Genomic DNA, 15,113 nt, shown 5'->3' with positions numbered 1-15,113 from the left:
AGTCAAGATGGGCAGAGGATCACCAATTCCCCCAATGCTGCGGAAAAAAATAGTGGAGCAATATCAGAAAGGAGTTTCTCAGAGAAAAACTGCAAAGAGTTTGAAGTTATCATCATCTACAGTGCGTAATATCATCCAAAGATTCAGAGAATCTGGAACAATCTCTGTGCGTAAGGGTCAAGGCCGGAAAACCATACTGGATGCCCGTGATCTTCGGGCCCTTAGACGGCACTGCATCACATACAGGAATGCTACTGTAATGGAAATCACAACATGGGCTCAGGAATACTTCCAGAAAACATTGTCGGTGAACACAATCCACCGTTGCCGGCTAAAACTCTATAGGTCAAAAAAGAAGCCATATCTAAACATGATCCAGAAGCGCAGGCGTTTTCTCTGGGCCAAGGCTCATTTAAAATGGACTGTGGCAAAGTGGAAAACTGTTCTGTGGTCAGACAAATCAAAATTTGAAGCTCTTTTTGGAAAACTGGGACACCATGTCATCCGGACTAAAGAGGACAAGGACAACCCAAGTTGTTATCAGCGCTCAGTTCAGAAGCCTGCATCTCTGATGGTATGGGGTTGCATGAGTGCGTGTGGCATGGGCAGCTTACACATCTGGAAAGGCACCATCAATGCTGAAAGGTATATCCAAGTTCTAGAACAACATATGCTCCCATCCAGACGTCGCCTCTTTCAGGGAAGACCTTGCATTTTCCAACATGACAATGCCAGACCACATACTGCATCAATTACAACATCATGGCTGCGTAGAAGAAGGATCCGGGTACTGAAATGGCCAGCCTGCAGTCCAGATCTTTCACCCATAGAAAACATTTGGCGCATCATAAAGAGGAAGATGCGACAAAGAAGACCTAAGACAGTTGAGCAACTAGAAGCCTGTATTAGACAAGAATGGGACAACATTCCTATTCCTAAACTTGAGCAACTTGTCTCCTCAGTCCCCAGACGTTTGCAGACTGTTATAAAAAGAAGAGGGGATGCCACACAGTGGTAAACATGGCCTTGTCCCAACTTTTTTGAGATGTGTTGATGCCATGAAATTTAAAATCAACTTATTTTTCCCTTAAAATGATAATTTTTCTCAGTTTGAACATTTGATATGTCATCTATGTTGTATTCTGAATAAAATATTACATTTTGAAACTTCCACATCATTGCATTCTGTTTTTATTCACGATTTGTACAGTGTCCCAACTTTTTTGGAATCGGGTTTGTACAATTTCATTATAGCACAGGATAGTTTGTTTAATTATAGCAAATTGGTTCATTGGGATATTTCTATACATACATATATACAGGCATATTTATTTATTTATTTATACATACATACATGCATGCATGCATGCACACACATAACAACGTAATACATTTGTTTACATTTCTGCAATTTATTTATTTTTTTTTCAGATACTTTTAGACTGGTACCAATAAGAAAATAATAAAAATTATGTATGTATGTATGTATGTATTTATATATTTATTTATTTATTTATTTATTTATTTATTTAAATAAAACATACATAACCAAGTGATACCTTTTTTTTTCTTACAGTTCTTTTTCAGATACATTTAGACCAGTGCCATAAATAAAATATCAAAGATATAAATAAAATAACATAAAATAAAATAAAATGTATTCATTCATTCATTTATTCATTTACATAGATAACCAAGTGATATTTTTTTTTTTTTTTTTTTTACATTTCTGCATCTTTTTCAGATACATTTAGGCCGGTGCCAAAAAGAAAATATCAAAATAAAATAAAATAAAATAAAATAAAATAAAATAAAATAAAATAAAATAAAATAAAATAAAATAACATAAAATAACATAAAATAACATAAAATAACATAAAATAAAACAATATTTGTTTGTTTATTTGTTTGTGTGTGTGTGTTGAATTATGTTTAATGGTCTTTGGAATTGCAGTGTTCAGGCCAGTGGTTGCGCTGTGGGTCATTACAGCATATATCGGTCATTATATCCGTATAGAGTTTATTGCAAAGAAAAATGAAACAATGACTCGAATTTCATTACATTTCAGGCGCAGTATTCAAGGGAATCCATGGACACGAACACCCTTACCCTCTGTCACCTACACGATATGACCATAAAACTGAATGGGAAATCGATATAAGCAATATGCCTGTTCCAGTCCAGAGTACCACAATAAATCACAAACCGCTGTATAATCTGGAGAAACACGAGGCTAATACCTGAGCGCGGCTCATAATATCTGTGATTACCAACTGTATGCTATAGAGGCTCGTGTTCAGAAATCACAGTCGCTTTATTGTGGACAGACGGGGAGCTTGTAATTATGCCGTAGCTCAAGGTCAAATTAAGGTTCATTGTTCTTTGTTCGCTGTAGACGTCCTTACATTGATTAATCGGTTGATTAACAGGAAATCTGATTTATTAACGCTGCTTTTAAAGGTTACTCACATTAGCGTGTGTGCCCTTGCTGTAGCGCATCTCTCTTAGAGACCCGCCGTCGAGATTGAACAATACAGACACGGCTGAAAATAAAGGTCACGAGGATCGAAAGGCTGATGCTAACAGGTTAATCGACATCCATGGATCTGACCATAACATTAACATGCCTGCAGGAAGATTGGACGGACAGAAGACATCAGCGATGACAGCCGCCTCTGGACAGGAACATGAGTTCAGCCAGTGCTTTATTACAAGGAGCTGGTTTAAGGTTCCCGAACATGTGTGACATGAGCTCTGTCGATCGGCCTTCACATGCAGCTGCTGCGGATCCTAAACACCGCGGGACATGTTGCGAAACATAAAACCTCAATCTCTCCGATTATGATCAATAAGTGTGGTTACATGCACACATGCAGGATGTTGAGACCTGTCAGAAATCAGGAATACGACAGTGTAAGAAAAAGCATCTAGAATATGCCAGTAAATGTGTTTAAATGAAGGTTTAGATGACCTTACATGTTGTTAGTGGTATGCTAAAACAATCCTTGTGAAAAGAAAGTGTTCTTAAAGTCCCCATGAACCGGAAGTTGCAAACGTCTTTTCTCCAGTGTTGTGATGTATTTCCAAGTGAAACAGAATATTGAATAGAGGGCAGGGTTTTACTTCAGCGCTCCTCCATCTCTTGCTCATAGCAGACTAACGGTTGGAGAGGAGTGGTTTAAGCGTTTTCAACCCAAGCCGTCAAACTGAGAAGGAACGCCATCAGAGGATGTATTAACTTGCACAGATTAATTGTTCACCACAAGACTAGTAACATGCACAAACAAAGTAAATAGGGTCAATTTTGATTTCATGCCGACTTTAATTGTGCACTTTGAAAAAAATAAATAAATAAATAAATTTGTCACGTGAAAATGGAAGCTCCAGTTGAGCAGGTTGTTTTTGGGAAACCGTAGTTGCCAACCGTACTATGTAGGTCATCCAGCTATTCCCATGCACTGTTTTGCATACTTGCACAGCATATACTGTACACTGTGGTTGTGTCTCAAATGATGCACACTATGCACTACCATCTAATGTATAACCGTTATAAGGTTATTTTGTCAACCAACATAGGATTTTTCAGTGTGAACACACCGCTCACACTATTTTTCAACAAAATGGCTTAGAATGTTTTAGTCTTTATTTATTTGTAAAGGGACCATGTACAATTTTTAACATAAATGTTTCAATTTAATGCATTATCCCAAATTTAGCCAAAGGCTAATTTTCACCCGCAGTCCCCTGGCAGGTCAACACTAACATAAATAATATGGTGGTTGAAAGGGGGAAAAAAAAAGAAAAAAAAAATCTTAAGGAATCAATTAAACTGTATATCCTCTGGTAATATACAGTCTAAATAATAAGGGACCTAACACTGAGCCTTGGGGTACACCCACTGTATAATGTAAGTTACAGGATTTAACCCCTTTAATCTTTACACAGTCTTCTTTATTTGATAAATGTTAGGATATAGACACTAAAGCTCCAGATTAAATCTGAAAGTTAGACAGTTTAGAAAGGAGAACTTTGTGATTAACTATATTTACACAAATCTAAAAATATAGCACCAACTAATCCTCCTTTGTCAACTTTTATTATTTTTTATTACCTCTATTAAATGTAAAGTAGCTGTTTCAATGTTTTCAGAGTTGGTTTGATTAAAAAAAAAAAAAGAAAAAAAAAAGACTTTAACTTCAATTAAAAAACAAACAAACAATAGATTCACACCCTTTTATATCCTCTGGTAAGGCGTTCCAATGAGTAGTAGCTTTCACTGCGAAAGACGAATGCAGTGAAATGTAGTCCAAAAGCAGAATGACGGAAAGGAGTTTTTAGAAGAAAAATTAACAAAATCACAGAGTTCAGAAGGAGCCAAGCCATTTAATGGCCCGGTTTCACAGACAGGGCTTAGCCTAAGGCCTTAGTTCATTTAGGGTATTTAAGAAACTTTTATAAACAAACACTATAAAAAAATACATTATTGGTGTGAATCTTAAGACAAAAAAAATGACACTGACATATTTTAAGGAATGTCAGTGCAAGTTACTTTCAGTTAAACCATCTCAAACATGTATTTTAGTCTGGGACTAGCTTAAGCCTTGTCTGTGAAACCGGAGGAGTATGTTATAAAGCATACACAAGTTTGAAAAAAAGTCTAAAATTGTCACAACTCAAAAAATTGTTTCTCTAAGATCCTACAATGATGAAAATGGTTTGTTTTATATCTAACAATGTTTAAGTCTGTTTATATAGGGATTTAAATCACAGTTTCACCAGCTTGACCCCAACATGTATGGCAGTATTGAATATGAGAAAGGATTGTAGCATGCATATCAACAGAGAGTCTAATTTATCTACAATCTGCCAAGTTATATTTAATATTCCTCACCATTTTCTTTACATGTTTTTTAAAACTAAGTCCAATATTACAGCAAGATAATTTAACTCATTAACAATTTAACCATTAATAAAAATATCAACATTGGGAGACATTTGTACTATTGTTTTACCAATGTTCAGGCTAAGACACGACTGCTCCAGTAATCCTTTCCATAGCAGCTTTTAACTTCTCAGCTGCTAACTCTGCTGTTCTCGCATGTGTAGAAATAACAGTATCATCAGCATGCATTTGCACTTGTATCCCTTCACACTGGTGCGGGAGATCATTAATATACAGACTAAATAATAAGGGACCTAACACTGATCCTTGGGGTACACCCATTGTGTAATCTAAGTTACAGGACTTAACCCCTTTAATCTTTACACATTGCTCTCTGTTTGATAAATATGAGGATATCCACGCTAAAGCTCCAGATGAAAACTGAAAGTTAGACAGTTTTTGAAAGGAGAACTTTGTATCAAAGGCTTTACGCAAATCTAAAAATATAGCACCAACTAATCCTCCTTTGTCAAATTTAGATTTTATTTGCTCTATTAAATGTAAAGTAGCTGTTTCAGTAGAATAATTTCTCTGAATCCAAATAGTGCATAAGTACATGAATTGGGATGCATCTTGTATACTGCAGTAATAGTAAGAGTAGTGTGGAATTCCATGTTGCCGTTTGACCAAAATAAGCATAAAAACTCTCAATTTTGAACTTTGAGCAAAATGACATTATCAAGCCTTGTATTCTAAAAATTTTTTTAGAATACAAGGCTTGATAATGTCATTTTGCTTCTCAAGTAATTGTATCTTGATTTAAGAATGTTTAGATATTTGTACCAGAAAACAAGACAAAAATACTAAGCAAGTTTTTGTGCAGTGTAATGTATGTCTTCATACTGACTGTGTAGAGTGCTGTCTGTCAAGGGAGCGAACTATGGATTGGAACAGAGCTACGGTGGAGCTTTTGAGTGCTTCATTCTAAAGATAGAGTGATAGAGAGCTGATGCATAAGTACATGAATTGGGATGCGTCTTGTATACTGCAGTAATAGTAAGAGTAGTGTGCGATTCCATGTTGCCGTTTGACCAAAATAAGCATAAAAACTCTCAACTTTGATACATTTTTTTAGAATACAAGGCTTGATAATGTCATTTTGCTTCTCAAGTAATTGTATCTTGATTTAAGAATGTTTAGATATTTGTACCGGAAATACTAAGCAAGTTTTTGTGCAGTGTAATGTATGTCTTCACACTGACTGTGTAGAGTGCTGTCTGTCAAGGGAGCGAACTATGGATTGGAACAGAGCTACGGTGGAGCTTTTGAGTGCTTCATTCTAAAGATAGAGTGATAGAGAGCTGGTGCATAGAGATGAAGAGAGAGAGAGAAGCTTGCAAAGAGAAAGAGTGTTTTTGCTCCCTGTGTTTGTCTGTGTCGACACATAGCTGGTGTTTTTGCGCCGGCTGGATTGTACGGTTACTCTCCTAGCTGATATTCCGCCTGGTGTCCTAGTGAATGAGTTATTTAGGAAAAGGTCAGAGGCGCTTTGCAAAAATCAATCATAGCTGCTTCTCCCACTCGACTCCAGTGGAGAAGAAATCTTTGCCGTCGAGTAGTCAGACTGAAAGAGAGAGAGATGCGGGTCATGTCAGTTTGACACTGTAAGCAAAATTTTCTCTGTGACAGTGTATGAAGTGAGTCACCGATGCACACTGTGTCACCATCATGTCAGTTCTTACACACTAGGAAGTCCACGCCGAAGAAGCATGCTGATAAAATGACATGTTGGCTGCATGAACTACAGCGCTCAAAATGATGCCCGTATGAATGTTGGCAAGCTCAATGCAACGACTTTATAAAGCATGACAACAAGTCTTGAAATGTAGTGTTGCTGTGGGATCTCAGTATCGGTTTCCTGTAAAAGAGTGGTGGAAATCATTTAGTCATCCTCATGTCATTCCAGACCCGATATATTTCAGAATGTCCACCGGCGGATAGCAAACATGTTTAACCGTTGGATATAACCGTATTTCCCCAGTTGAGTGATCACAGTTCATTAACTGTGAGTTTCTAAAAAACAAAAGCAACAAAAAAAAAGTTGTCAACCAGCACCAGCATTTTTTATCATATTCGCAAAACTTTCTGTATATTTTGTTGTATGAATATGTAAACATACAACATTTTATTTTAGCTTCATTCAATGAACACATGTCTGTGTGATAAGAACTACCTAAAATGACAGAAACCATCTTTGAATGGTAATTGGATTTTAAGTTTGGCTCGCGCCCCATTCGATTACATGGAGAGGGCAGGGTATAAATCCTTTACTGCATTTAGCCACTAGGGGGCAATCAAGATACTTTGGCTTCACTTTTCAGGATGTGTGCGGCACACTTGCGCTGCATCCAAAATCTTGTAATTGTCTGAGTATCTACTACATTTGAATTTGAATTTAACCATTAAAATAGTGCATTCTTTATAGTATGAAATGTGTAGTATGAATGAAATTGGGGCGTACTACATCCACCATTTTGTTACTGTCACGTGACCTACCAGCGTAGGCCCTCATGGGATGGTAAAGTGTCCATTGTATGCCGAGTTCAGAATCTTGCCGGAAGTAGTAGATCATCCGGGTACTATGTATTCGGACATATTACTCTTTTTTCACATACTATTTAGTAGGGAAGTATTCGATTTCGGACGCAGCGTTGGTTTACGCAGATGATCTTGTTTTTGGAGCCGCAAGATGCTGTACTATTTCAGAAGATAAATGGTGGGGAAAGAGTTAAAAGAATTGTGTTGTGTAAGTTTTCTGAGATGTTATGTTTAAGTATGCAAATGAGGCATTATCTTATTAAATATGCCTTAATTTGCTTGCATTCCCAGAGCAGAAATTGGAACATTGGATAAAGCCAGGTTCAAAATGATTAGATTTTCTTGACATATTAGAGTTAAAGGTTTTTACACAGCGGATTTTGGATTTCTCTTTTTATTACAACATAAATCAGAAAATACTGTCAACAGACAGAGAGAAATACATTTTCATTATGTTTTTAGGTGAATTATATCCGAACAAACCTCTGTAAAACCCTTCAAAATTTAGATAGGAATAAAACTGGTCTGTGTAAAGCTTCTGAAGAGGAGATTTCTGACTCAAACTCACCGCCTTTAAAGATATGGATTTTAATCAGGGTTAATGAGTAACAAAATGCATGTAACTTAGAGATTTAAAATACAAAATTTGAGTAATTGTATTTCATTAGTTACATTTTAAGTGGGTGGAAATCAAATTATAGTTACATCCAGTGATTACTTTGAATTTTAATGTCAGTTATTTAATTTAAACATTAATGTAAACTGTGATGATTCTCTGACTCTGACAGTCTGCAAAAACATCCTAAGCTACAGTTCAGCTCATACGTTTCATACCCCTTGCAGAATATGCAAAGTTTTAATAATTTTAACAAAATAAGAGGGATCTGGGATCATAAAATTGTGTGTTATTTTTATTTAGTACTGTCCTGAATAAGCTATTTCACATAATAGATGTTTACATACTTTACATACATATATGTTCACAAGACAAAATGACTGAATTTATACAAATTGCCACATTCAAACATTGACATACCCTTTAATGTTAATTGTGAGTCTCTTGTTTATGTAATTTGTTAGGTATTTGCGACTTTTTATCTCACAATTCAGACTTTTTTTTTTTCTCTTACAATTGCAAGTTATCTCAGAATATATCTCTGTGAGATATAAACTCACAATTGTGTGTTAAAGTAAAAAAAAAAAAAAAATGTGTTTATGTCTCACAATTCTGACTTTATAACTCACAATTCAGATTTTTTTTCTCAGAATTTTTTTCTCACTTGCAATTGTGAAAAAAAATCAGAATTGCGACTTTATATCTCTAACATTTGTTACAAAACTTGTGTAATCTAAAGAAATATGTAACAAATTACCTTTTAAAGCATGCATTTTTTTTGTATCTGTAGCAAAACACATTTTAAAAGTAACCTTCCCAAACCTGATTCTAATTGAAATCTAAATGCAATAAAAGTTAAATGTGTATTTTGGATGTTATCTTTCCACTAGTCTGAAAGAAGACATGTTATGGAAGCAAAATAGAGTAAAACTGACCATTGCATGACAAAAACAATGGTTTCACCTGTAATTTGCTGAAAATCTACATGAGCAGGTTTGCAGTTGGTGACAAATCAACCAATGAGTGTCTTAATGTCATATTTGAATTGAATGAGAAGAAAGTTAGTCATGGAATGACGTGTGAGCGAGTAAATGAGCTTCTGAGAATGTGATATTTTAACTCTTGGCATCTGAATCACGGGAAGTGAAGTCTTGCGTTAACTGACCATATTGCTCTGTGCCATTAGGTGAGGAAGCTCTCACCATGTACATGGCCAAGAACAAGCTGGACCGGAAGATGGTCAACGCCACCCAAGGAGTCGAGGCACTGCACCAGCTCGCCTCGTCGTACTTCATCGACCGCGACGGCACCATGCGCAAACTCCACGAGATTCAGATCTCCAGCAACGCCATTAAGGTAAGGGAAAAAGAACGAGGGAAAGGTAAAAAGTAGGAAAGAAAGAAACATCCTCTTCCTCCTCCATTATCCGCCCACCGTCCATCTGTCCGTGGAGCTTTTTCTTGTTGGAGTTGACAGGCGGCTGAAGAGCTTCTGGCAGACAGGGCTGGAGGAAGCAGGAAGTCAAGCATGACAGAATTAAACGGAATTGACAATAGCTGCTGAGTCAGGACGACAGCAAGCAGCAAACGCAGCACTTGTGCTCCACTTAAATACAGACAGACTTAAGAACGACTGACCTTACAAACTAGTGCTCATCTCCATGTGCTTTGGCTCAATTCTGTTCACAACTGCTTCATCAGCGTGCTTGAGTGTGTTTGTGTGTCTATATTAAAGCACTGGCCCTTGTGAAGAAGAAGAAGTGTGCTTAATTGTATTTAATCTGCACTTATAGTGTACTTCAAATCTTAAAATTATATTTAAAATAAACTGTACTTGCAGATAATGTAATATATAAATGAAATAAAAGGCCACTTAAGTGCACTTAAAAAGAGAGTACACTCTCATGACTGTCTCCTAATACAATTAAATACACGTTTTTATGTTTAAAAAAAAAAAAAAAAACTAAACTGCAACTTCATCTTTGCAAATGTGTCATTAGAAATATATTTAGATACATGCTTATATAGAGAAATAATATAGAAATATAGAAATTAACAGAAATTACATTAAATGTATATTTTAGTTTACCATAAATGTTTGGTACACTTTAACCATATTTCAAAGACAATAGAATTATTTTTAGAATTGCATATAAAGATGTACTTAAATCCTGCTTAAGTGGGTCAAAAAACCCTCAAATTCAATTTATAGAAAATAGAATCAATAGAGTTAAGTTCAACATAGACATATATAGAAATGACTAGAAATTACATTAAAGTATATTTTAGTTTACCATAAATGCTTGGTACACTTTAATCATATTTCAAAGACAATAGAATTATTTATACTCAAGTGGATCAAAAACACTCTAAAATCCAATTGATAGAATTAATAGAATAAAATTAATGGAATCACGTTCAATGTAGAAATTAATAGAAATGACATTAAAGTATATTTTAGTTTACCATACATCCTTGGTACACTTTAACCATATTTCAAAGACAATAGAATTATTTATAGAATTGCATATAAAGATGTACTTAAATCCTGCTTAAGTAGGTCAAAAAAAACCCTCCAAATTCAATTTATATAATTAATAAAATAGAATCGATGTAGTTAAGTTCAATATAGAAATATAGAAATTACTAGAAATTACATTAAAATATGTTTTAGTTTACCATAAATGCTTGGTACACTTTAATCATATTTCAAAGACAATAGAATTATTTATACTCAAGTGGATCAAAAACACTCTAAAATCCAATTGATAGAATTAATAGAATAAAATTAATGGAATCACGTTCAATGTAGAAATTAATAGAAATGACATTAAAGTATATTTTAGTTTACCATACATCCTTGGTACACTTTAACCATATTTCAAAGACAATAGAATTATTTATAGAACTGCATATAAAGATGTACTTAAATCCTGCTTAAGTGGGTCAAAAAACCCTCAAATTCAATTTTTAGAATTAATAAAATAGAATCAATAGAGTTAAGTTCAATATAGACATATATAGAAATTACTAGAAATTACATTAAAGTATATTTTAGTTAACCATAAATGTTTGGTACACTTTAATCATATTTCAAAGACAATAGAATTATGCATACTCAGGTGGATCAAAAACACTCTAAAGTCCAATTGATAGAATTAATAGAATAAAATTTATGGAATCAAGTTCAATGTAGAAATTAATAGAAATGACATTAAAGTATATTTTAGTTTACCATACATCCTTGGTACACTTTAACCATATGTCAAAGACAATAGAATTATTTATAGAATTGCATATAAAGATGTACTTAAATCCTGCTTAAGTGGGTCAAAAAACCCTCAAATTCAATTTATAGGAAATAGAATCAATAGAGTTAAGTTCAACATAGACATATATAGAAATGACTAGAAATTACATTAAAGTATATTTTAGTTTACCATAAATGCTTGGTACACTTTAATCATATTTCAAAGACAATAGAATTATTTATACTCAAGTGGATCAAAAACACTCTAAAATCCAATTGATAGAATTAATAGAATAAAATTAATGGAATCACGTTCAATGTAGAAATTAATAGAAATGACATTAAAGTATATTTTAGTTTACCATACATCCTTGGTACACTTTAACCATATTTCAAAGACAATAGAATTATTTATAGAATTGCATATAAAGATGTACTTAAATCCTGCTTAAGTAGGTCAAAAAACCCTCCAAATTCAATTTATACAATTAATAAAATAGAATCAATGTAGTTAAGTTCAATATAGAAATAGAGAAATTACTAGAAATGGCATTAAAATACATTTTAGTTTACCATAAATGCTTGGTACACTTTAATCATATTTCAAAGACAATAGAATTATTTATAGAATTACATATAAAGATGTACTTAAATCCTGCTTAAGTAGGTAAAAAAAACATCCAAATTCAATTTATAAAATTAATAAAATAGAATCAATGTAGTTAAGTTCAATATAGAAATAAATTACTAGAAATTACATTCAAGTATATTTTAGTTAACCATAAATGCTTTGTACACTTTAATCATATTTCAAAGACAATAGAATTATTCATAGAATACATATAAAGATGTACTTAAATCCTACTTAATTGGTTCAAAAACACTCTAAAGTTCAATTAATAGAATTAATAGAATATAATTAATACAATTAAGTTCAATGTAAATATATAGAAACTAATAGATATTGCATTGTTATATATTTTATACCATAAATGCTTGGTACACTTCCATATTTCAAAGTGAATAGAATTATTTATAGAATTACATATAAAGATATACTTAAATCCCACTTAAGTGGGACTAAAACACTTTAAAGTTCAATTGATAGAATTAGCAGAATGTAATTAATAGAATTAGTTCAATATATAAATTAATAGAAATGACATTAAAGCATATTTTAGTTTACCATGAATGCTTGGTACACTTTAACCATACTTCAAAGACAATATAATTATTTATAAAATTAGTGGGTCAAAAACACTCTAAAGTTCAACCAATTGCATTTAAATTTAAACTATAATACATTTTCATTTAATCGCAATTAACATGTAATTAAGTGTCCAAAATCATTATATTCAGTTCACACTTAATTATATTCTTTTAAAGCATGTTATTTCTGCAATATGCACTCTTTTTGAAAGTATGCGAAAGTGTACATCTTTTATCACAAGGGATGTTAGTGAAATTATGCATAGTTTGAAATAGAATGTGCACAGTGAGGAATCCAAGCACAACACAAAGAAGAATGCATCTATTTATAGAAAACAATTAATGTGTATGTATATGTAGCTGAATCTAAAACAATGGAACTCTATGATAGGTCCTCATTTAGATGGCAAGATAAATGTGTATTTGTGTGTGTGTACTTGCGAGTCACGTTGCAGACAGGAAACGATTCGTGCATTCAGGAAGAGGCTAAGTCTGACACACACACACACACACACACACACACACACACACACACACACACACACACACACACACACACACACAGACCTGCACTAACAATATCGATTGAGTTTGGATGGCAGTACAGCTCTGTAAGCTCACGCACATACGGACAGAATGAGAGTGTTGATATGACGGCACGTCTTCCCTGTAAATCCTGCAGATTGGCGCTCAGTGCATTATTGGCACAGGGAAGAACGTGGAACTGACTGTCTACAGATCACTGCATGCATTTGACAATTAGCTAAGAATACTTTTAAATTCTAAAAACATGATTTACTTTAGGAACTATTTTAATCTTTGAAGACATTCCCAAAGGAAGCTCACTTCTGAGGACATTTTGTGCCCAAAACATAGCTAAATAAACTCACTCTCTCTCTGGCTTTTCAAACACACACACACACACACACACATCATGACAGCATGGTGTCAGGCTTCACTCTCTGGAGGCATGAAATGCGTGACGTCTGTCAGCTAGCCTCTCTCTTACCCCAGCCTTCCACGAGGGGACGTGCCCTAGACACTTCAGTATGTATTTGGGGGCTTGCAGCAGACAAATGAACAGTGAGAGGGGTAGAAAAGGGCCTCCCAGCGCCGCCTCTGCTATATTTATCATGTCTGAGCTCTGCTGAAGAGATCTACAGCACTTAAATCAAAGAGAAGACACTCTGTCACTGCGGTTGGTGTTTAAGATGGGCCCTGATATTTTAACTCTCTCTTTGGAGTTAAGTCACCTCAGCTGATGAGTCGACTTTGAAGAGAAATGTTTAAAGGAATTGTTCATGCAAAAATGAAAATCATGTAATTTACTTGGCCTCATGATTTTTCAAACATCATAAAACAACAAAACAAAATAAAACTCATATTTGGAACACAAAATGAGACGTTTAGCAGAATGTTCACGCTGCTCTTTTCCATATAATGAAAGCAGACAGTATATGACCAGTTGTTTTTTGTAGCTTGATAGCCACTGGTCACTGTCTGCTTTCACTGCATAGAGAAGAGTGTTGTGTATGGGAAGCTGAATTAGCTTAAAATGCTCCCAGCGTTACTCATCGTAGTTGCATTTTTATTAGTAACAATTCAGTGAGAGAGCTCTGTTATTCAATTAGTGGTAGCAATTCAAATTACAGAGTTCTGTAATTCAATTCTTACTAGTAACAATTCAGATTAGAGAGCTGTAATTCTTTTTTTTTTTTTTTTTTAATTTTAACAATTCAGATTACTCTCTAATTCAATTTGTACTACCAAAAATTCAGTTAGAGGGCTGTAATTCAATTCTTAGTAGTAACAATTTAGATTACAGAAATCTCTAATTCATTTCTTACTAGTAACAATTCAGTTAGAGAGCTATAATTCATTTTTCACTATTAAGAATTCAGATTAGAGAACTCTCTAATTTAATAGTAACAATTACAATTAGAGTTGTAATTCGTTTCAATTCAGTTAGAGAGCTGTAATTCAGTTTTACTAGTAACAATTCAATTAGCTAAGATTGAATTCTTGAAACAATTCAGATTAGAGAACTCTCTAATTCAATATTTAGTAGTAACAATTCAATTAGAAATCTGCAAGTCAATTCTTACTAGTAAAAAATCAGATTAGAGAGCTCTAATTCAATTCTTACTAGTAAAAATCTGATTAGAGAGCTGCAATTCAATTCTTACTAGTAAAAAATCAGATTAGAGAGCTCTAATTCAATTCTTACTAGTAAAAATCTGATTAGAGAGCTGCAATTCAATTCTTACTAGTTAAAAATCAAATTAGAGAGCTGCAATTCAATTCTTACTAGTAAAAATCAGATTAGAGAGCTGCAATTCAATTCTTACTAGTAAAAAATCAGATTAGAGAGCTCTAATTCAATTCTTACTAGTAACGATTCAGATTACAACTTCAATTCTATACTTACTAGAAAAAATCAGATTAGAGAGCTCTAATTCAATTCTTACTAGTTAAAAATCAAATTAGAGAGCTGCAATTCAATTCTTACTAGTAAAAAATCAGATTAGAGAGCTCTAATTCAATTCTTACTAGTAACA

The 15,113-nt window shown here is 33.8% G+C and overlaps 1 protein-coding gene across 1 annotated transcript in view; it reads left to right on the top strand.

Annotated features, from left to right (window-relative positions):
* The window catches only part of brinp1 (bone morphogenetic protein/retinoic acid inducible neural-specific 1), a 184,404-nt gene that overhangs the window by 106,232 nt on the left and 63,059 nt on the right, over nucleotides 1–15,113 (top strand). Inside the window, exon 4 of the mRNA XM_048189497.1 lies at nucleotides 9,284–9,453. Coding sequence (XP_048045454.1) covers nucleotides 9,284–9,453 — 170 coding nt within the window. The remainder of the gene's footprint in view (nucleotides 1–9,283; nucleotides 9,454–15,113) is intronic.

The sequence above is a fragment of the Megalobrama amblycephala genome, linkage group LG4 (assembly GCF_018812025.1).
Source record: "Megalobrama amblycephala isolate DHTTF-2021 linkage group LG4, ASM1881202v1, whole genome shotgun sequence".
Lineage (NCBI taxonomy): Eukaryota > Metazoa > Chordata > Actinopteri > Cypriniformes > Xenocyprididae > Megalobrama > Megalobrama amblycephala.
The sequence above is the reverse complement of the archived record's forward strand: the minus strand, read 5'-3'. Positions and strand labels throughout refer to the sequence as shown.